This window comes from Marmota flaviventris, chromosome 11 (assembly GCF_047511675.1).
Source record: "Marmota flaviventris isolate mMarFla1 chromosome 11, mMarFla1.hap1, whole genome shotgun sequence".
Lineage (NCBI taxonomy): Eukaryota > Metazoa > Chordata > Mammalia > Rodentia > Sciuridae > Marmota > Marmota flaviventris.
In genome coordinates this window covers 12,474,303-12,496,034 of record NC_092508.1, presented here as the reverse complement: position 1 = coordinate 12,496,034, position 21,732 = coordinate 12,474,303, and the positions used below count along the sequence as shown (strand labels likewise).

The window sequence follows — 21,732 nt, the reverse complement described above, 5'->3', positions numbered from 1 at the left end:
TGCCCCCAGTGACCCACTTCTTCCCTAGCCATGCCTCATCTGCCTTCAGTTACTAGCCAGTCAGCCATTCAAATTATTAATCCACCAAATGGATTCATCCACTTATTAGGTTAAAGCCCTCATAATCTAATCATTTCACCTCTTGCATTAACAGGGAAGCTTTTGGGAAACCATAACATCCAGACTTTGACCTTGCAAACTCCTTGCACTTCATCCTTCTGGTCGATCTTGCACACTGTCCTGGATAAACCTTTCTTTAAAACCAATGGCATCACCATATTCTGCTCCTCAAATATAAATACAAACTCTGTACCTTTGTACCTGAAACTCTTTAATGGGTTTCTTCTTTTCTATGTAAATTCAGATCTCATTCTTTCTAGTTTAAAACTTGTCTTTCAGCAATAGGCTAAATTGGTTATGGAGACATTGTTCTTCTCCACTATTCTTTAGAGAGTATCTGCTATGCTATTTGGTCAAGCTGGATGTTTCTGGGTTTTTATGTGTCCACTTTCTGTATATCCATGTCCTGTTTATCCACTCCATGGTGATTTTCTTGAAAGGAGGGTAAAATTTTTGCATTTCTTTTGCACCATTCTTAGCCCTGGGCACAATGCTCTGCAAGTGAATAAATGTTATTAGAGCAGGAATGGTGGTATAACTGTGGTCCTGTGTCCTATCCAATGTCACCCTTGACTCTTCTCTCCCTCTGTGTTCCAGCCCTGTTTCTCCACAGACCTTCTAATGTCTTGTTTATTCATTTCTGTCACTGGGCCATTTTGATCACACTGAACTTTTAAATTTTGGCTACTGCAATTTACCCTACAGCATGCTGCCAATATTTCTTATAAATCCTTTCATAGGATCCCCCAGAACAGTGCCTACTAGATTACAAACCTATCAGAGTTAGAGAACAAGTGGTGCATAATTTTAGATCTTTAGGTCTCCTTGATGATTATAGGTATTTTGTATTCTTGCAGACTAAACAAATTAACCAAGGATGAGATGAATCGAGAGAGCAAGCTGTGGTCATCCAAAGTCCCAAAATGTGCCATTCATATGCTTCTTATTTAGTGTCGCAATTACGAAGGCTGCAGGAGTTTGGAGGCCTTTACCTCTTGATCTCCACTTTTGTTCCTCCTCCCCCCATCAGTTTTTCATTGTCTATTCCTTAGGCCTAGCGGTACATTTAGCATTCTCAGTACCAGCTTTTGGTATGGCAGACATAAGACAAGAGGACAGACAAGGACCCCGTTCATGTCCACTAATGCAAGGATTCCTATAGTCCAGGCTACACAGGGAGAGGTCTTCAAAAGAGGGTGGTGGTTCTGCATGGGCACAGTTTCTTGGCTTCATGGCTTCTTGCTCTATCATGAAAATGCAACAGAAAAACAATCATAATGGGAATCTTCAAAGAAAAGCTCCAGGACAGGGACCCTGGTAGACCAGGACTACATTATTTCTGCTTTATTTAAATCTTCCCCAAATAAGAGACATGAACACAAGGGTATTAAAATATAAATATCATCATATTATTTGAGATTTGGAAAGGTCCTTAAAGGTTCCATAATGTTGCAAGATATTTATATATTTTTTTAAGTGAAGAAATAAAATTCCAGAAAGAAAATCTGGTAAATCCAAGTCAGTATAGTAGTATTTGAAGTCTGACAGATTAGGAGTGGAATATAACCCTTGCTTTTCACCAATCAAGTATTTCTGGATAAGTTTATAACTTCATTGTGCATTGATCTCTTCATCAGTAAAATGGGAATTATGTAATCACATAATAATTATTCTGCAAATATTCATTCTCTTTTACTCATTTATTCACATTCTTCATCCTCAAATAAAACCAAAAGGGTACCAGATCTAGGTTAAGACTCCATGTATGTACAGTTGTTATATTATTCTACTAGGGCTGCCATAACAAAATGCCATGGATTGTTGTATGGCTTAAACATATATTTTCTCATGGTTCTGAAGTCTAAGACCAAAGTTTTGGCAGGTTGGGTCTCTATTGAAGCCTCTCCCTTTAGTTTACAAATGGTGGCCTTCTCGTGTCCTCATGTGACTTTTTCTCTGTATGCACATGCATCATTTGTGTTTCCTTCTTACAAGGACATAAGTAATATTGGTCCTCCCCCTATAGCCTCATTTAAGCTTAATTACCTCTTTAAAGGTCCCATCTCCAAATTACTCACATCAGGGATTAAAGCTTGAATGTATTAATTATAGGATAGATATAATTCATTCTTGAACTGGAATCGTTTATAGGAGGAAGTAGTATATAAGAGTAAATTTCAGTTACAAATCAGGGTTTCATGGTTTTTTCTTTTTCTTCAAAACTAAGTTATAAAACAAAATGGGATGAATTGTCTGAATTTCAGCCCTATCTCTGCCAGTAGCAGGTTGTCTGTAGGTCACCCTTTCAGTTTTCAAAGTAAATTCTGTATAACAATAGGTCCTTTGAGATTGTACTTAGAATAGGAAAAAAAATCACCCTAGATAAAAATATTATAAAAATCTACAGATTATATCAATCTGTTAGACTTGCACAGTGTGCTACAATTCATTAAAGACTTGAAGAAACCTTAAAGAAAAAACCTGCAGGGTTAATTCTATTTAATGCAGCATGTTCTAAAGTAAACTATGAATTTAATCTTTAAGTACACCTATAGTTCATTAATAGTTACAGTGTGTTTATACCATGTGGAATTTGCTTTTAGCCTGTATTAAATTTTTTTTTTAATTTATGGACTTCAAGGTCTTAGCAAACTGGTTGTGTTGGGGTGCAAAAAGGGAGATAGCTAGGCTGGAAACAAAATTTGAGAATGTATTGGAGATGGAATTAAAATACAAACATGGGGGAGATTATATCACTCCATTATAGGAAGTCTAGGAAAAAATACACTGTCATGGTTTAGATAAGAGGTGTTCCCCAAAAGCTCCTTTGTGAGACAATGCATGAAAGTTTAGAGATGAAATGATTGGGTTATAAGAAGTTTAACCTAATCAGTGCATTGATTCTCTCTGTAGGAATTAACTTGATGGTAACTGTAGGCAGGTAGGATATGGCTTGAGGAAATGGGTCCCTGGGGGCATGCCTTTGGGGTATGTCTTTTGTCCTTGTTGAGCAGATCTCTCCCTCTCCCTCTCCCTCTCCTACTCCCTCTCCCTCTCCCTCTGCCTCTCTTTTCTTCTTCTTGGATGCCCTGTTCCCAGCTGCTTTCCTCAGCCACATACTTCTGTCTGCCTCACCTTATGCCCCAGGAATGGAGGTGGTCTTCTATGCACTGAGACCTCTGAAACCATGTGCTTCCAAATAAGCCTTTCCTCTTGTAATTATTCTTGTCAGGTCTTTTGGTCACAACAGCAAAACAAACAAACAAACAAACAAAAAAAGCTGACTAAAATATACCCCAACCCCAGTTTACCAGTTTATAGATGTTTTCTTCCATGGATTATGTTAAGGAAAAGGAATATTTATAAGACCTCTGTCTTATAATAGGAAATATAAATAATAGGAATATTTATAAGGCCTCTGTCTCTTCTCTCTGCTATAACTAGTGTAGTCTTTTACAAACCCTAATTTTGTGTTTTTTAAGTTTGTTTGTTTCGTTTTGGTGATTTTTTTTTTTTTTTTTTTTTTGGTGCTAGGGACCAACCCAGGGCCTTGTGCATGCGAGGCAAACGCTCTACCAACTGAGCTATATCCTCAGCCCCTTGTATGTGTATTTTTTGGATCCATACATAGAATATTGAGTTCCTTTTCTTTGCTCAGTATAAACAGTGAGATGCTTTCAGGAAGAAACCCTGCAAGGGGGCTGGGGAGGTGGCTCAAGCGGTAGCGCGCTTGCCTGGCATGCATGCGGCCCGGGTTCAATCCTCAGCACCACATACAAACAAAGCTGTTGTGTCTGCCAAGAACTAAAAAATAAATATTAAAAAATTCTCTCCCTCTCTTTCTCTCTCCCACTCTCTCTTTAAAAAAAAAAAAAAAAAAAAAAGAAGCCCTGCAGGACTGACCAGCTCCCCTTCCACCTCAGTTGCTGTTTATTTTCTCCACCTTTGTCCACTCCAGCTTTTCAGCCTTTCCCTTGTCTACCTTGTCATGTGTTGAACAATATTTTCCTCTGCTAGCAAAACTGATCTATCCCATCCTCACTCTCCAATTTGCCTTCTTCAAATCACTGATTAAGATTTCTTGACTTCTCTACTAGGAAAAAAATAATCTGTCATAGCTTTTCATTTCAACTACCATCTCTGCTTGCAGATCTTATCAGAGCTCTAAATCCTGTATTAGTTCATCTAATTATTTTCTTCCTAACTTAGATTAGGAGCCATATTCAGAGGTCATGACATTTTAGTTCACTGCCCTATTCCTCAAGGTCATAGTGTCTGACATTTCAAAATGTCTAGAAAGATGTATCCAACTCAGGCATGTGTACATTACCATTGGTTGAACATAAGCAAAATGATATACTCTTCTTTTAAAATAAGTTAATCCAAAGAATATTGCAGAATAAACAGCTAAAATTTGCCTTAGATGATTTATATTCTTTGTTTTCTCACTCACTTTGGTGTTACTAACATGTATTGCTTGGTGACTGTGGTTTGGAGTGCACAGTGCTATGCAGGAATAGTAATCCAGTGTGTCCCCATCTGAAAACTCCTGTGAACTTCTTTATAACTGTGTATTACAGTGTGTCAGCAGAGGAGTTGTGTATATTCTATACCATGTACACTTGCAGCTGATTCTTCCCAAATCTCATAATATTAATTTACTTGCTTATACAATCTTATAAGTTTTCTTTTAAAAAAATTGCTATTGCCATTTTTAATAAGATTAGCAGTCCTTCTGGAGAGATTCCAAACAGAAGATAAAGCAAAATAAAGCCAGTAAGGCTGTTTGTTCAGAGATCAGAGCGCAAATCCTGCTTTTTCTAATTACCTACCTTTGTCTGGCTTTAGGGAATTTGTGTAAACTTCAGTTTTCCTTGGTGAGTGTATTAGTCAACTTAGGATGCTATAACATAACACCTTTGACTGAGTGTCTTAAACAACAGATATTTGTTTCTCATAGTTCTGGAGGAGGAATGTCCTAGATCAAGGTGATGGGAGGTTTAGTTCCTGGTGAGGGCTCTCTTCCTGGCTGGCTAACAGCCATTTTCTTTTTGTTCTCTCATGTAGCAGAAAGAAAGCACCAGTGCTTCTTCTTATTGTAAAGACACTGATTCCCTCAGGACCTTATTCAAGCCTAATTACCTCTCAGAGATTCCACTTTGGAGTGTACAGTGCCATCATATTGGGGTTAGGGCTTCAACATACTAATTTGGGGGACTCCGACATTGTCCATACCATGAGTTTTCTTAATCAACAGGATCCCGAATTTGCCATGCTGAGCTTATTAATCAACAGAATCCTCAGTTTTCCATAACAGTAAAGGTCATCATACCTTCCTGACAGATCCAAAAGGAGCAAATGTTTAGAGACTAGTGTAATCCCTGGCCTGTGGTAGGCACTTACGACCTGGCAGCTCTGATAGCAGTGCTGCTGCTTTATGAGAGAGTGTTAAGCTCTGGCTTTCCTGACTTACCAACAGGAACTAGGAAACACCAGCCTCCCTCTTTACATACAGCAAGAAACATTGCGCATTATCTGTATTTTTTCTTTTAACCAGGGCTTCTATTTAGTTTAGGTCTTCTAATCAGATGACAGGGGAAAAGTTGGATCTTAGATTTGCCAGTGATCCTAAATACATCTCTAATGTTTCTGAAGAGAACAGTTTCTTAATTTATTGTATAGTTCACTGTGATTTGATTTGATGGGATGAATAGTAGGAAGGATTAAAATATATGACATAGAGTTACCTTGAATAATCTAAAGTTGAATTTTTTTTTAGAACAGAATAATAATGTTGAAGCCTCATGAACTATTTTGCTTTTTATCTTCAAACTTTGTGTATCAGAGGTATAAAATTTTAGATTTAGGAGAATCTTTAGAAATTGTTTCAAATTTATAATTTTATTTGGAAAGTCAGAGCTCAGTAAGGGTTGCCTCCTCAAATCCCAAGGTTTTTAATATTGACCCCCATTCCAGAATGGTTTACAGTTTGTGCATTTCTTTGGAAGTATTTTTATTTTTTGTTTATATATACTTATGTCTATATTGTTTTTATGTTTAAAAATATGTATTTTTTTCTGAATACTTTAAAAGAATTGTATTTTGATCCTCAGCACTGCAAAATGAAAAAAAAAGATACTATTTAATTATTTCACAGACATTTTTTCTAATATTGGAAAAACCTCCTCATTCAAATTAATATAAATAAAATATACAAGTTCTATGAGTGACCATTCCAGAGGCCTTCTTCAAATCACTGATTAAGATTTCTTGACTTCTCTACTAGGAAAAAAAATAATCTGTCATAGCTTTTCATTTCAACTACCAATAAATACATGCAGTATTTATTAATTGAAATTATGTATTTAAAATAGTTATTAAATACTCAGTAAAGAATATCAGTTTTGTAAAGAAGTTTTCTTATCACTAGAGCTAAGAGAAAAGCATTGCATGTGAAATTTTGAACCGTATTTTGCAAGCTAACTAATTTCTTCACCCTTTAATTTTTCTGTCAGTATTCCAATAAAAATATTTTCTTCATTAGAAACTCAAGTATCTTATATTTAGACTGCTCTTTAAAGAAGGGAAAATAAGAAATAATATTGACTAACGTCTGTATTAGAGTGGTTCAACTGCCACAGCAAACAACTACCCAAACTCAGTGTCATGATATAATATGACTTATCTTTGGGTCATGTCACAGGCATATCCCAAATAGTTGATTCAGTCAAAAATGAGCTATTCTTCCCACTGTTATAGGGAAGTTTCCATCTGGAGTCTCTGCCAGCTCCTAGGAGCTCAATGAATTTTCACCATCAGGAAAAGCAAAAAGATGAGCAGTTTGTGAGAAGTTTGATTTTCAGACCTTGAAGTAGTATATATCACATTCCAATGCCAGGTCTCAGTTATGTGGCTCTTTCCCCCTGTCCATACAGGGAAGATGGGAAGATGGACTAATATGGTCCCCAGGAAAAGGTGCAAAAAGGGTTTTGTGCATATGGCTAGTCTCTGCCCACAGGTCCTCCTGGCTTTCACAATACAGGCACAAACAAAAGTATGGGCTGTGTTCTCCAAACAAATTGCCTTTGCCCTGAAATATTAGAATTTCTAGATGAAAGTGTTACTAAAATCTTTTAACACCTAAGTGTTACCTGACGACTTCAGTGCAGGCATTTTAGGTAGAAATGATTTTGTGGAAATATATTTACAGTTCTCACCCACTTTGGTTAAAATTGAATGGTCCGATTATCTGCATGTTTCAGTGAGAAATTTTAAAATTCTATTTTGGAATGGCAAGCAGAATTTATTGGAGAAATAAATAAAATTTCAAATTATTTTTAATCACAACCATAAAAATAAAAGAAATTACTAAGTATAAGCCAGTATGTAAGTTTCAAGGTGTTGTGGGGAGAGGTACCCATGGATCATGGTCAGGGAATCATTTCTTCGTGAGTTCTTTGCTAATTGCCATACTGTGACCTTGGGAAAGTTGTGTAACAGGTTTGAATTGCTTTTACTCCTGCAGAAGGATTAGAATTCGTCGCAGAGTCAATCCTACTTCCGTGTGCCTTATCCTGTGTACCAGGGTTTTACCCTACTTGGTCTCTTGGCCCAATCTAGAGTTTCTTTCTGACTATTTAAAATCTTTCTCTCTCTCTCCATTTGAAGGGAAGCCATCTCTTAGATGTAGGAACTGACAAAACTGACCCCAGATGACAGAGTTCACACAAGACAGAAGGAATAATAAAATATAAAAAGTTGCCCTGTCCCTGACAGCCCTTTCGTTGAGGAGAATGGGAGCTCTTGCCCTCTTTTGCCTCCAGGCTCTGGGGATGGCGTGACAGAAGTGAAACCAGAGGGCCCTGGGGCTTGCCTGGACTCACAGGTGAACTGTCTCTGTCTGAAAGGCTCTGATCAGCTCCACACAGCACAGTTTTAAAGTCATGATGACTTTGCAATTAAATGCCAGGTCAGGATGCCCTGGACAGTGAGAGTCCTAGATTTGTATTCTGAAGATGGGACCATGGGGCACTGGACTATTGCACTCTGGATTCTCCAGGGTGTTTATTTAAGAACAGACAGACTTTTCTGAGTTGCTATGGAAACAGGAGTACTGCTTTGGTGTGCGTGTGTCCCTTAAAGTTCATGTGTTGGAAAATTAAATGACCCAACTCAGGTCTCTTGTTTAGCAGCACGAACAGACTGAGACAAGTGCCAAAACCTAGAGACAGTAGTGGGAAGGAAGCCGACTTTGGCTCTCTGTAAGCACTTTCTAGTAATTAGAGATGCTCAAGACTGAGCCAGAGTCTCCCATGAGGCAAGAACTCTCACTCCCTGGGGCTGTCCTGCAAAGGCAGGAGGAACACTTCAATGATTATGAGCATGAATGCCTGGCTTTGAGCAAGCTACTGCAATAGGTGATTTCTGAAGTCCCTTTCAATTCTAAAAATTCGATGTCTCAATTTAATAACTCATTTGATGATGCAACTTTGTTCTCTCTGAGCACTTTGAACATGTTGTCTTTTCTGCTTAATGAATCTACCCTAACCACCTTCCATTATTTTCATTATTCAGTGGTTGATACAGAATGGGGTGACTTTGCTTCTGCTGATTCTGCCAACATGAGGGTCAGTTCTGAAGCATTCTTTACGTCTGCAGGAAGTTCCAGTGTTCATCAGCAACATGGGTCCTGCATTGTCAGACACAGTAAAAGCTTATGCTTTGCAACCAAGGGATCCTTATATAAGATTGGGAATTTCAAGAATAACAACAAACATGAAGTCTCTTATCTACAGTAGCTGAATCACCTCATGTTCATGGAAACAACTAAATTTAATGGCAAATTAACCCTTTTAAATATTGGAGGGGAAAGGAAAATGGAATCTATGGTTCCCTAAGGAATTCATGTGTCTGGTCAAAATTACAAATGATGCTCATTCTTCCAGGAAATTTTTAAAAATCTGATCTACCATTAGCAAACCAATTAGAAATACTTATGATTTAACACAAAGATAATTTTGACTACAGTCAGGAATTCCCATTCATGAATTATTGAAGGGTATTGATCCATGCTTGCATGACCCATGTGCTAGGAGACACTGGTGAGATAATATGAGCCTTGGCTGTGTTTAGAGCAAGGAGTGAAAGCTAATAAGCTAACCCTCCTGGCTGAACCACGCCTGTATTTGTTCATCTTTTGTTTCTCACTGAAGACTCAGCTATTGAGTACCTGAAAGAAGCTTATGGTCAGGTGGAGGATAAGACATATATAATAAATCAACAGCCACAAGTAGGAAGTGATGCACTGATATGTACCTCGGGAGCACAGGTGTGGCCTCTCTGAACTGTGTCATGGAAGGCATGGGGTTGAGCAGCAATTATAGGTTTCACTGTAGTATCATTTTATTTGGCCTACAGACATGGAGACTGTTTTGATACCTCATGAGTATGCCTAGATTCTACATATACAGTTGCCACATAAGAAAGGTGAGCACCAAACTCCAGTGTGTCACTTTGACTCAAATAAGCCACAAGTCTGTTATATTATTTTTTATTTTTATTTCCCTTTGTGGTGCTGGGGATTGAACCTAGGGCCTTGTGCATGTGAGGCAAGCACTCTACCAATTGAGCTATATCCCCAGCCCTCTTATATTATTTTTGTCACATTGTTTAAAGACCCCTGTGCCACCTAGTAGTCCACCTGTGTAGGTGCAGACCAACAAATCAGGGCTGACAATAAATAGGAAGATGACATTACACCAACATATCAGGACTGACAGGAGGGGACAACAGTACACTTTTATTGTAATTGCCACAGATAAAGCACAGCAAGATGACAAGCTTCAAGATCATTTTCGGAAGCAGGATTAGGCCATCCCGAGCCTAATACTAACCCTTTACCCTCACCTTGAGCTCAAAGTAGGGAGAGAAGGTAAGGGAAACTTCCTGGCTTGATAGCCCCTGAGCTGAGTATTCCCTAAGGATAAGACTGGGCTAATTAGCTACTTATTTTATTTTGGAAGTAGAAGTGTATCAGGCTGAAGGAACATAAACAGAGAGCAACTCATCAAACACATTTTTAATATTTGTGATGAGAAAAAATGTAGAAGGTTGTCAAAAAAAATGGTAGAAACTTTGGATCCTGATTCTGAAGGCCTTGGGGAACTTGGGAGCAATGTTACTCAAAAGTTGCTGAAGAAGTCCGTGACAGGAGTGAGGCAGGAAGGCCATAACAGGAAGGAGGAAAGCTGAGGACCACAACTGAACCAGTGATGTGGGAGCAAGGAGCATGAAAAAGCCTTGTGCATTTCTGTTTCCTGTGTGGGTCTTGAGGGCCGCTATGCTGCAGTGGACACTCCCCACATGGGGATAAGTTAGTTTCGGATGGTTCCTTAGGAAACAATGAAATGACTACTAGCACTGCTATGTAAGGAACTGTAAGGCATTATCTCTTTTAATCTTCACAGGAACAGCAGTTGTTGGTATCTTCACTTACAGAGGTGGAAACTGAGGTTCAGGAGCCTTGATGGAGGTTAAGTAGCAAATAAATGGTGTGGCAGAAATGTGAAACCAAGTTGTCTGGCTCTGAAGATCATGGCCTTTTGATCTAGAAAATGAGCACGGTTGGAGCTATGGTGGTGCTGTTCGTGTTAACGTGTTACCCTGCTCCCCACCCCAGGCAGCATATGTAAAAGCCCTGCAGTGCTGTATTTTACTTGTCATGGACTTGAAAGGGGTCTTTAGGTGTGGTGACCTATAAGATCCTCACTGATTCGGGAGTGGATGTTGATAAGGAAGAGTGACTAGGAGATACTGCTGAGACCAGTATCTGCTAGGGGCAGCTCTGGTGAGGAAAGCCATCCAAGCCAGGAGAACCAAGTTGTTCTAGTTGGCCCAGGGTCCATGGCAGAGAGAGGATGGGGACCAATTGGGAAAGAGAGGGATGTTTACTGGAGATATCATAAAGAATCAGGGAATAAGAAAACTGTGAGAAGGAACATCAGAGTTAGCTGCATGAAGTTTGTACTTGGAGAGAATATTTGGTCATGGAAACACTGAGTCCCTGATCTCTTATCCTTCCAGTCTTTTTTTGGTTTAAATACTGTAAGAACTTTAAGACAATGATCTGCAAAATACACAGCCTGAAAAAGAAATGCAATGCAATCACATTTTCACAACATGAACTTGGTTTCAGATCAGATTTCAATGTAAGAGCCTGATTTTAGAGCAGGAGTCAACATTTGCTCAGTTGCTCATTCAAGGAACAGAACATGAGGAGCACATTCTATGTATTTGGCACTGTGTGCCACAAGCAGGGCTGTAACTGTGAACACTGAGAAGCATAAATTCCACAGGAAACTTTACCATAATATGTAGGATGGATCTTGTTTCATGAAGTTCATGTTACTAAAATCAATATATGTACTGAAATACATGAATATGTACAGTTATGTCCCCTGAATAGATTTCTTTGAGTTTACAGTATGTCTTTATTACATATTTCCTAATCTGATTGTCTAATGTTTCTTTTCAATAGCTGTTTTGAAGTTTTTTATTTTAATTAGAAAACATATTTGGTTACAAAGTGGTTCTTTTGTGTGTGCCTGTGTATGAACCAGATTTATCCCAAATAAAAATGGTCAATACTCCATTTATGATTTTCTTACAGCTTTTTCACCTCTGTATTCTACCTGGGAGACAGACATTTACGTAGGCACAAATCAGAGGAGAACAATTTCTTCAGTTCTTTTATTCAAGTTTTTCTAAATATATCTAAATTCACTAACCCTTGGCATTTGAAAACAAAGAAAAAAAGAAAAGTAAAAAAAAAAAAAAAAAAGCTATTTTTTTTTTTTGTTTCCAGAGCTGCCCGGGCTTTTGTGTAGTTGAAGCATGAGACCTGAATGACACTTCCCTGATAGGTACATAAGTGAAACTTGAATGACAACAGACAGTGTTGTGGCTGGAAATGCCTTGACACACATCTTAGCCTTTCTGATGTATTTCAAATGCATAAACCTGCAGGAACTGTATTGAGCCCTGTGTTAGGATGGAACAATGTTTTTCTTTGGCTAGTTCCAATTCCAGTGAGAGAGGATTCTATAGGAGTGTGTGAAAGTTAAAAAAAAAAAAAAAAAGGAAATTCTTCTTAATACTGGTAATGGAAGAAAATACACAAGCAGATAACAAACCCAATGGTTTGCTTAAAATGTGAAAGAGAACATGGGGTGAAGCAGATGGATCATTAGGCTTTGAGGCTGTGACATTTGAAAGCCAGAGTTACATTTTCTTTGAAACTGTGAATAAACAGCTTGGGAATAGTCTGGGATGTTCTTTTCTGATTCTGATTTCGTTTTATTTGTCTCTGAACTGAAAAGCAAGTGATAGTTAAATTGTCCTATTTAATGATTATGCTGAAATGTATTACCTTTAAAATATTTTGACCCATTTGTAATTGATTTCAGTATAACTGGAATCTAAGTTTATAAAAAGGTCCATTTAAAGACCTAAATTCTTGCAATTGTTATGGGACTACTCTCTTGATTTAAGTTCATCTCATAGAATGTTATTCATGACATGTATTTGCATAACTGCATAGCATCTTAGAGCTGGAAGGAACATAGCAATGTGAAAATAAAAGAAGACCAGACAAATGAAAATGGGCAGAGATTATTTATTCAGAGCTTGCATTTGGCAGAGACTCAGAGGCAGACAGAGAAATGGGAAAGCAAAGTGGAAAAAGAAATGTTAAATTTAGCCGAAAGATGCCTCCCTACAGTCTAACTTAGTGTATAAACAAACTGCAACCTAACTTAAGATTATATACTTATAACAAATAGCAGAGCCTAAGCCAATCATAGCAGCCAAGCTTTCAGCTAATCACAGGCTATAACTGCCAAAACATGTCCAATGCTGGAAATGTAGCAAATTTCTGCATGTCATTTTCTTTATCTGTCTATAAATACTGCCTGCTCACATCACTGAATGAAGCTCTCTGAAATTTTACTGGTTCAGGTTGCTGCCCAATTCATGAATTATGTCTTTGCTTTGGTGAATTCTACTGAATTTCATTTATCTGAAGTTTTCCTTTTAACATAAGGAAGGCTTCAGGTATGCTCTCAGCCTGGGGAAGTGGGAATCATGCTAACCAGAAATAGAGCCTGGCCTGTGATTGGTTAAATGTGTGTATTTGTCTTTCTTTTAGTTTGTTCTTAGTTGGATGCTGGAGCAAAAATTGTGAAAATGACTCATTTTTAATGCACTTGTATTAGGTTCTTATTATTGTGACCAAAATACCTGACATAAACAACTTAAAGGAAAAAAGTCTTATTTTGGTTCACAGTTTCAGAGGTTTCAGTCCAAGGTCATCTGGCTTCCTTGCTTGGAGCCTGAGGAGAGGCAGGACATCATGGCAGAAGGAAAATGAGTGGCAGAGGAAAGCTGCTCAGCTCACAGCATGTCCCTTCTCTCTCTCTGTGCTTCGAAAGCAGGGAGAGAGAAGGGACATGCGAAAAGAAGCCGTTTTCTAGGTTATCCCCCCTCTCCGAAACCAGTTCCCTTCAACTAGGCCCCACATCCCACAATTACCACTACATTCCAATATTCCAAAGCTGAGGTCTTCTGTGTGACTGAGGCAGCATGAAGACCTACCCTTCAAACCCTGATTCTTGCTATCAAGTTAGAAAGATTTCTGTTGCTCAGAGTAATGGGATTGACTTTACTGAAGGGTTAGGAGAAAGGAAAGGGGACACTCTCAAGGGAGAGAGTGAATTCTGTCAGAGAGGAGAGGAACAGGGTACCTCTTCTGCACTGTAGTTTTATTGGGGATCCCAGAGAAGTTTCCAGAGAGTCCTGCCCAGGTCCACCTCTTGACTTTTGACTGACAGCAAGATGGTATCAGATTTTCAAGTACCTATTGCTATGACAATTCTAGGTCCCCTTGGCCCATGCTGAGTAGTTCTTATTGAATTCTTCACCATACCTTCTTATAGATTCTATGGTTAGAATCCTTGTCTTCGGGAATATGGTCAATGAAAAGGATCACAAGAGTCTCTCCCTTCAGAATAACTTGTGTTTCTCTTATTGTCCTTATTTCATGCCTGCATTCCCTTGCAGATAACAGGTAGTTTGCTGAGGTTTGTGACATATCCTGCCTACTTAAGCCAGGCAGGGCTTCAGGTAAATTGCTGTATGGCAAAGAAAGTATGTGGGGGTCATCATGGTGAGACAATATTTTGGAATTATTCTCTTAACCTCATGTTCCCACCATCCTCTTCTGTCTGTCCTCTAATATCAATAGTTCATTCAAATTATTAATTTGTCAAGTGGATTAATCCACTAATGAAGTTAGAGTCCTCATGATCCAATCATTTCCTAAAAGCCTAATCTCTGAACATCTCCTTCAACAAAGGAGTCTTTGGTAGACACTTCATATCCAAACCATATCTCTAGTCTTGACCAGTTGAGGCCAATTGTTACATGGGCTACTGTTTGGCTTTCTGGATTAGTAGCTAGATAGAGTGGTCTAACTTTCTACCAGTCTGGCTTTTACTGCAGAGATTGACTTCCTGGGCAGGTTATTACAGATAATGGATTAGAGTTCTATTTTTATATGTGATCTGGGAACTTTCCATTTGTACATACCATTTCTTAATGATTATATAGTTTAAATGTAGAAAAATTAAATTCATAAAGGAGCAGGGTTATTATTTATTTAAATGAATATTACTTTTATTTGTGTGTAACTTTTTAGGTTCCAAAATACTTAAAAATGTAGAATATTGTTAAATTATTCAAATAAAACCAAAGAAGTTAGGCAGGGCTGGCATCATCCCATTTTGTACTGCTGAAAATGAGGCTCCTGGAGGAGAAACCAGATGTTACATCACTGGGGTCACCAGGCAGGGCTGCAGAGCAGAGGCCTCTGAGATTCCTGATCACAGCTGCTCGGTATAGCACAACTACTGTTTTTCCTACTGATTCAGATGAGGGACCAAAGTGTGACATTTGTGCTGTCACCCTGCTGAAAGTTGATGAGTATTTGAACCTAAAAGTAGAAACAATAGAATATGGGTGCTTTGAATCATTTCTGTGTCCTTGAGAAATTCACTTTGGTTTTTCTCAGAAATTCATTTTTTGAATTAAACTCAACACTTGAATTTTACAACTTGTGATAATCAGATTTTGAAAATATTATCAGCTGCATGCCCCTTTAATACATTTATTATCACTTGATGCTCTTGTTCCAGTAGAAATACTGTGTTTCCTACACATATCAGAACAATGCCTAAGGAGTTGAGAAACCTATTACATAAATGAATTACTAAATGAAATATCTATTGAAAAGAATGCTAGGTGCTAGGAAAGTGAAAACTAGCATCCAAGAACTCCATAGCCTTTTGAGGAGAGCAGATAGATACAGAGGTATGTAAGACAAGTGCATGAACAGATGACCATAACCAGGTGGGGGTAGTGAGCTTCAAGAAAATACTTAAATTGAGTAACCCATTGAGTAGTTACTGAGCACAGACAAAATTTATATATATTCAAGCAGGAAAGGTTGTAAGTAGTTGTGGAAGACAGCATGTATTTCTTGGAGGTAGAGAAGGAAGAAGAAGCTGTAGCCATTTCAGTAATGTTGATTGAGTAACAGTGATCAATAGAGAGTGACAAAGTTAGGAAAGGAAGAGCAAGTTGGCAAAGATTCTTGTGGGCCATAGTAAGGAGCTTAGTCAGTACCCTGTGGAAACTGGAGGCTTCTCAAAGGATTAGATTTGCATTTTAAATAGATGATTTGGGCAGTATAAGGAGCTTGTACTTGGAGGAATCAAAGACAGAGTCAAGTTGCAATAATTCAAAGGAGATGATTAGAGCTTGAAAAGGAGCAGTTGAGGTAGATATGATACAAAGTAGAAGAGAAGGGGAAACAAGACATTCAGAAATGAAATCTGCACAATGTTCTGCTGATGGGTTTGGACAGTAGCAATTAAAGAACGGGAGATAAAAACTATAGAACAGATGGTTAGCTGGACAGGGACTATTAGGTTAAGGAGAAATGTTATCTGTTCAGTATCTGAAATGTTGCATTTGTGTTATCCACAGAAGATCTGGATGGACTTACTGAACAGGCAGTTGGATAAATGAACTGAAATCTAAGAAGAGTTGTCCAGGCCTCTGATAAACTATCAACCATCACTAATGTTCAGATGATTGCTAGCTGAGCCCTGCGGAATAAAATCATGGAAAGAGTGTAGAGAGAATGAGAAGGACTGTGGCTAAGCTTGTACCTTTGAAAAACTAATGTATCAGGGATGCATGGAGGAAGAGAAAGTATTTTGTATTGATTTCTACAAAAAGGGCGTTAGACATAGATAACCAAACGCTGGAAGAGGAAGCATCAGTGAAAGCAAAAGAATCAAACATGCACATCGATGAGTGATGGAGAAATTGTCACTGACTGAAAATGTTTTTTAAATTCATTAACTAGAAGGTGCTAGGTGATCTTAGAGAAAATAGGTTTTGTGGAGTGGTTGGGCTGATTCAGGTCACAGAGGGTAGTAAAGTAAATGAAAGATGAGAAAGTCAATAATAGATGTAAATTGTTCTTTAAGAAACGTCCTTAAAGATGAGCACAAGGGAAGAGTTATTAAAGAAGACTTGAGTTTCATTTTGCAAAGAAAAAAACCATACTCCCTTGACCTATTCACCTGAGAAAAATATCTCATGGGATCTGTGTCCCTATTACATTTAAATATTATAGTTTCCAATACAAGTATAAGTTCTCTACAACATATTGGAAGTGTTTTAGAAAACAACATTTTAATTTCTTAAAAGAAATTTAGGAAAGATTTGGCTTCTGTTTAATGGAAGGTATTTTTTGTTAATACACAGAATCCACAGAGGAGCTGAAAGTCCGAAGTCATAGCACAGAGCCACTGCCCAAGTTGGAAAGCAAAGAGAGAGGGCACCATGGGTCATCATCCTCGAGAGAGCCTATCAAAGCTCAGGAATGGGATGGAACACCAGGTCCACCTGTGGTCACCAGTAGGATGGGAAGGTGCTCTGTGAGCCCCACCTTGTTGGCAGGAAACCACAGCTCAGGTAAGTAGGATTATGATTTTCATGATGGTAATTCTTTATAGTTCTAGAAATTCTGCTCTCATGCAAATAGTACTTAGAGAAACATCACCACAGAAACATCTGTCTCCACTCAGAGAGAGAGTGTAGGCCTTCATATGAAGGAGTGCACAGTGTATTGTACCACTCCAGGGTCCTTCTTTTCACAGAGATGATAGGTAAGTAAATAGTGCCACTGGAGCCCTGGGAAGCAGCAGCCTGACAGCTTGAAAAGTTTTGTGCTAAATTTCTTCAAACACCTCTAGAGGCCTCTAGTAAAGTGGACTTTATTTTTAAAAGTTTGGTTTAGTATTTATGCCTCCTTTGCTTAAAAAATATTTTATGCAACTGGTAAAATTTGAACAAGATAAAACTGAAGATAGCAATGGGATGAAGATGATTACAAGCAGTAGAAAGAGTAGATATTCTGAGGTGTCTGAAGTGGTGAGCTGAGAAAGTAACTGGGCATTGCACCTAGTCTTCAAATCTAAGTCAAACGAGAAATTTTTAATCTAATATGCCTCTAAATTTCACATCTTGAAATTAATAGTATGCAATGCAATTTTGCATGGTTAATAGATCAATATTTTTATACATCAATTTTTAACAGCAGCATATGTCTGCTTTGAACTGATTAATGCACATGCTGTTCTCACAGAGAGCTGACAATTGAAATGAACTGCAAATAATCAAGGAACCTTCTGTAGTTTTTCAGGTCTGTATTCCTTCAGAGTGTTAGGGCTCTAAAGAAAAGATCAATCCTTTAATTTTTTTTCAACTTTGATACTCACCTTAGAAAGCAATTTACATGAATTTAGCCTATGGTCTCTCTGACACTCATGCATATGTTAAAATTTTAGCAGGATGAATGATCCTTGGTGTGTGATACTGCTGAAAACATTCCCAGTAATATCTCCTACAGCCTCAAAAATCCAACTCAGTTTTGATGGTGGAACCAAAGCATGTTATCATGTGGAAAACTAACATCACAGCCTACGTTCAAATCTGATAAGAGACGTGTGCCTTTAGCAGAAATTTTAAAAGACATTTTACAGTAAACTATAAATTGCTATAGATGAATGAGAAGAAGATATTTGCATATCTTGTCAAAAAGAAAGAGGGAGCAAATGATTCTTATCACCCCCTAAAATGATTGATGTCACTTATTGACTGAGCCTTATTATTAGTTTGGGGCTTATTATTATTTTTTAAAGAATTTTCTAAATTTATACCAGTTCTATTTAAAATATGTGAATAACATAATATATTGTGACCACAGATATATTTTAGGAAAAATAGAAGTATTACCTGAGTGCTGAAAATGCAACAGCTACTATTTAAGGGTATGAAGATTCAATGATGAATAAAATATTCTTGCATTGGGTGTTCAAGGTCTGGTGCAAGAAAGACAAATAGAAAATTACAATGTAATGTGTTTTAGAATACTCAGAGAAAAAGAACCAATAAGATATTTATAGGTATACAGAAAGAGATTTATTATGAGGAAATGGCTCACATAATTAGGTAGGCTTAAAAGTCCTGTGATCTGCCACCTGTAAGTTGAAAGCCCAGGAAAGCCAATGGGTGTGGTTCAATTTGATCTCAAAGGTATGATATCCGTGGAAGTAAAAATGTTGCAAATCCCAATCTGAGTCCAAAGGTTTAAAAACGAGAGTGCTGATTTCCAAGAGCAAAAGATGGATATCCCAGCTAAGTAGAGAGAGTGAATTAATGGAACAAATTGTGTTTATTGTGAAGGACAGGGGAAGGTCGATTGAAGAAAATACAAATGTACGTGCAATGTTCCTGAAGGGCCTTGCATATTAATTAGAAATGCTTTCAGCTACATAGCACAAGCTATCAGGGTCTTTTACAATAATGGCCTTTGTTGGCTCCCTTTGCATCAAGTTTGGAGGTCAACTGTGCAACTGTTTTGCAGTGGGTCAAGATATCATCAAGGACCCAGGAACTGTCTCTGCTCTATTTTCTCAGTCTCCTCTTCTGCTACCCTTGAATCTTGTTTTCATGATCTCAACTGAACACACGTTTTTGGGCACGATGCCCCAGCAGACTCTGTCCCTTTCATCTAATTGATCAGAAATTGGAAACATGCTTCTGGGACCAACCACTTAGTGAAAGGGATGGGACTTCCTGGGCTTATTCAAATCCTTTTCCCCTCTAAATCAAGAAGAGTCTATCTGATATCTATAAATAACTTTGCAGGCATAAGGGGCATAAGCAATGGACAGTATCTGCCACATCATTATTAGGTTTTGACCATTATGTAAAGGACATTTTAAAGGTAGGAATAATTCAATTTGGTTTGCATCATAGAAGACTCAGTGAGCACTCCAAGGCTTTAAATGTGTGTGATAGAAAGGCCATTTACTGAGACAAGGACAGTCCATATGAAACATGGAACAAGGTTTAGGAGGGAATGTCAGAACTTAAATTTTGACCATGTATGCAATTGGACATGCTCTGGACATATAATTGAGAAGACAGTTGGAATCATAGGTCTGAAGTCAGGGAGATGAGGTGTGACTCAGTAGTGGGACTAGAGAACTTTGTAGTGATTAGAAAGTAAACTGGAAAAGCCCAAATTAGAAGAGAAGAAAACTGAAATGAAAAGGAAATTGAGCTGGGATCCTGGGAAATCCAAACATTTCACATGTGTTCAAAAACAGAAGAATCTGGGGGATGAATTGAAATGACACACTTACATGAGGAGTTGGCTCACATAATTAGGTAGGCTTAAAAATCCTGTGATCTGCCACCTGTAAGTTGAAAGCCCAGGAAAGCCAATGGTGTGGTTCAATTCAATCTCAAAGGTATGATAACCATGGAAGTCAATGTTGCATTACAGACCTAATCTGTAATGAAACCCTTACTGAACACTTAATAAGTTGCATAAAAACTGGTAAATATAAACCTTTAGTGTCTCCAACACTTTGACATGAATCTTCAAAGAAATTCAGAGTGTAAACAATTATACCATAGTTTTACTTTCTTTTGCCTCAAACCCCTGAAGCTTCTGTTTTGTTTTACAGCATCTAAAGTCTGCTCTTCTGAGTCTTTAGCTCTGTTTATAGAGCAATAAATTGTCTAGTAACCAGAAGAAATGACAAAAATATATTCAGTCCCTCATGCTCCCTGCTTTAGATTCTGAGACAGTTAGATAAAGGTGGAGGAAGAAAATATTTTTGTTAAAAATTGTGTTATCAAGTTGTTGGATCCCTAAAAGATTCCAAATGTTGAGGCAATGTGATCACATATTTAATGTCACTGCAAGTCAGAGTGTATTGAAAGAGCTACTCAATGATCTTTGCCATTACTTGGTTCTGTAGTTGATCCTTCTACCACTTTTGAGGAAGAAATGGAGAAAAGGGAAAAAAAAAAACATTTATTGTGTTGTTAGCTTTAATTGTTTTGAAGAGAAAGAATGAAAAGTGTGCCAATTCTATCCTAATAAATGCCATAATTCCTCTAGTGAGAATATATAAAATAGAGAGTCTGAAGTTAACTTGTTTTTGTAGGTGAAGATGGAATTTTGGACTTGCTATTGTGGAACAGAGGAGAATAAGAACTGTTTTTCCTTCTTTTTACACTTCTTCTTTATTATCTCTGGGTCACTGGGCCACTGAACGACTCATTTCCTACAAGAAACACCAGAACAGTCATCTGTCACCTTCTGCCTAAGCCACATAGGTGTTAACACCACACCCAACCTAGAGAGGAAGGAAGATTCCACATGTGAACTCCTCTCTCCTTTTTTCAACTTTCTGGCGCTCTCTCTCTCTCTCTCTCTCTCTCTCTCTCTCTCTCCCCCCGCCCCTCCCCACCACTCACATACATACACATACAAACTTCTACCAGTCACAGACCGTTGCTTTACCAAAAGTAGTTTAGCCACTTGAAATGGTTGTTGTAACGGCTCTTGTGAGGACTGAAGGATTGCTGAAGTAAAGCAAACATGTCAGGAGATCTCAATTCTAATTACCATTGCCGCTGGTTGCTGCTGCACTTTATTAAAGTTACTGTTGTTTAGTAAATCAGAGATTCCCCAGAGGGAGATTCTTGAAGGCAACGGGAAACTGGGACCCAAATGCTTGTAAAAATAATGGGGAAAAGTGGGGAAATTATTTAAGTAAATATGGCATTTACAAAAACTCAGTTTTCAATCACTGAATCAATTAACAAGCAGTTTCCAAGCAGCTTGTATCCAGCTCTGTTATGGTTTCTGGGGGACATATATTCATAGTCACACACAGCACCATCAGCTACATAAAATACAATCTCTGCCTCTCAGAGGTCTTGCTCTGCTTCCTTATGGCTTAGGACTACTGTACGTACTTTAATTAGATTGTAATTAAATGTATTGTTTTTATTATTATCTTCTGTCTACTATACATTTAAAATAATTCTAAGATCAAAACTGTAATGCAGACTTGAAAAATGATACAGGGCTTAATAGGAGACATTAAGCCTTATACCGGG

The 21,732-nt window shown here is 38.0% G+C and overlaps 1 protein-coding gene across 1 annotated transcript in view; it reads left to right on the top strand.

The window, feature by feature from the left end:
- The window catches only part of Nyap2 (neuronal tyrosine-phosphorylated phosphoinositide-3-kinase adaptor 2), a 235,869-nt gene that overhangs the window by 157,491 nt on the left and 56,646 nt on the right, over nucleotides 1–21,732 (top strand). Inside the window, exon 4 of the mRNA XM_027941643.2 lies at nucleotides 17,011–17,220. Within this exon, the coding sequence (XP_027797444.1) occupies nucleotides 17,011–17,220 (210 nt within the window). The remainder of the gene's footprint in view (nucleotides 1–17,010; nucleotides 17,221–21,732) is intronic.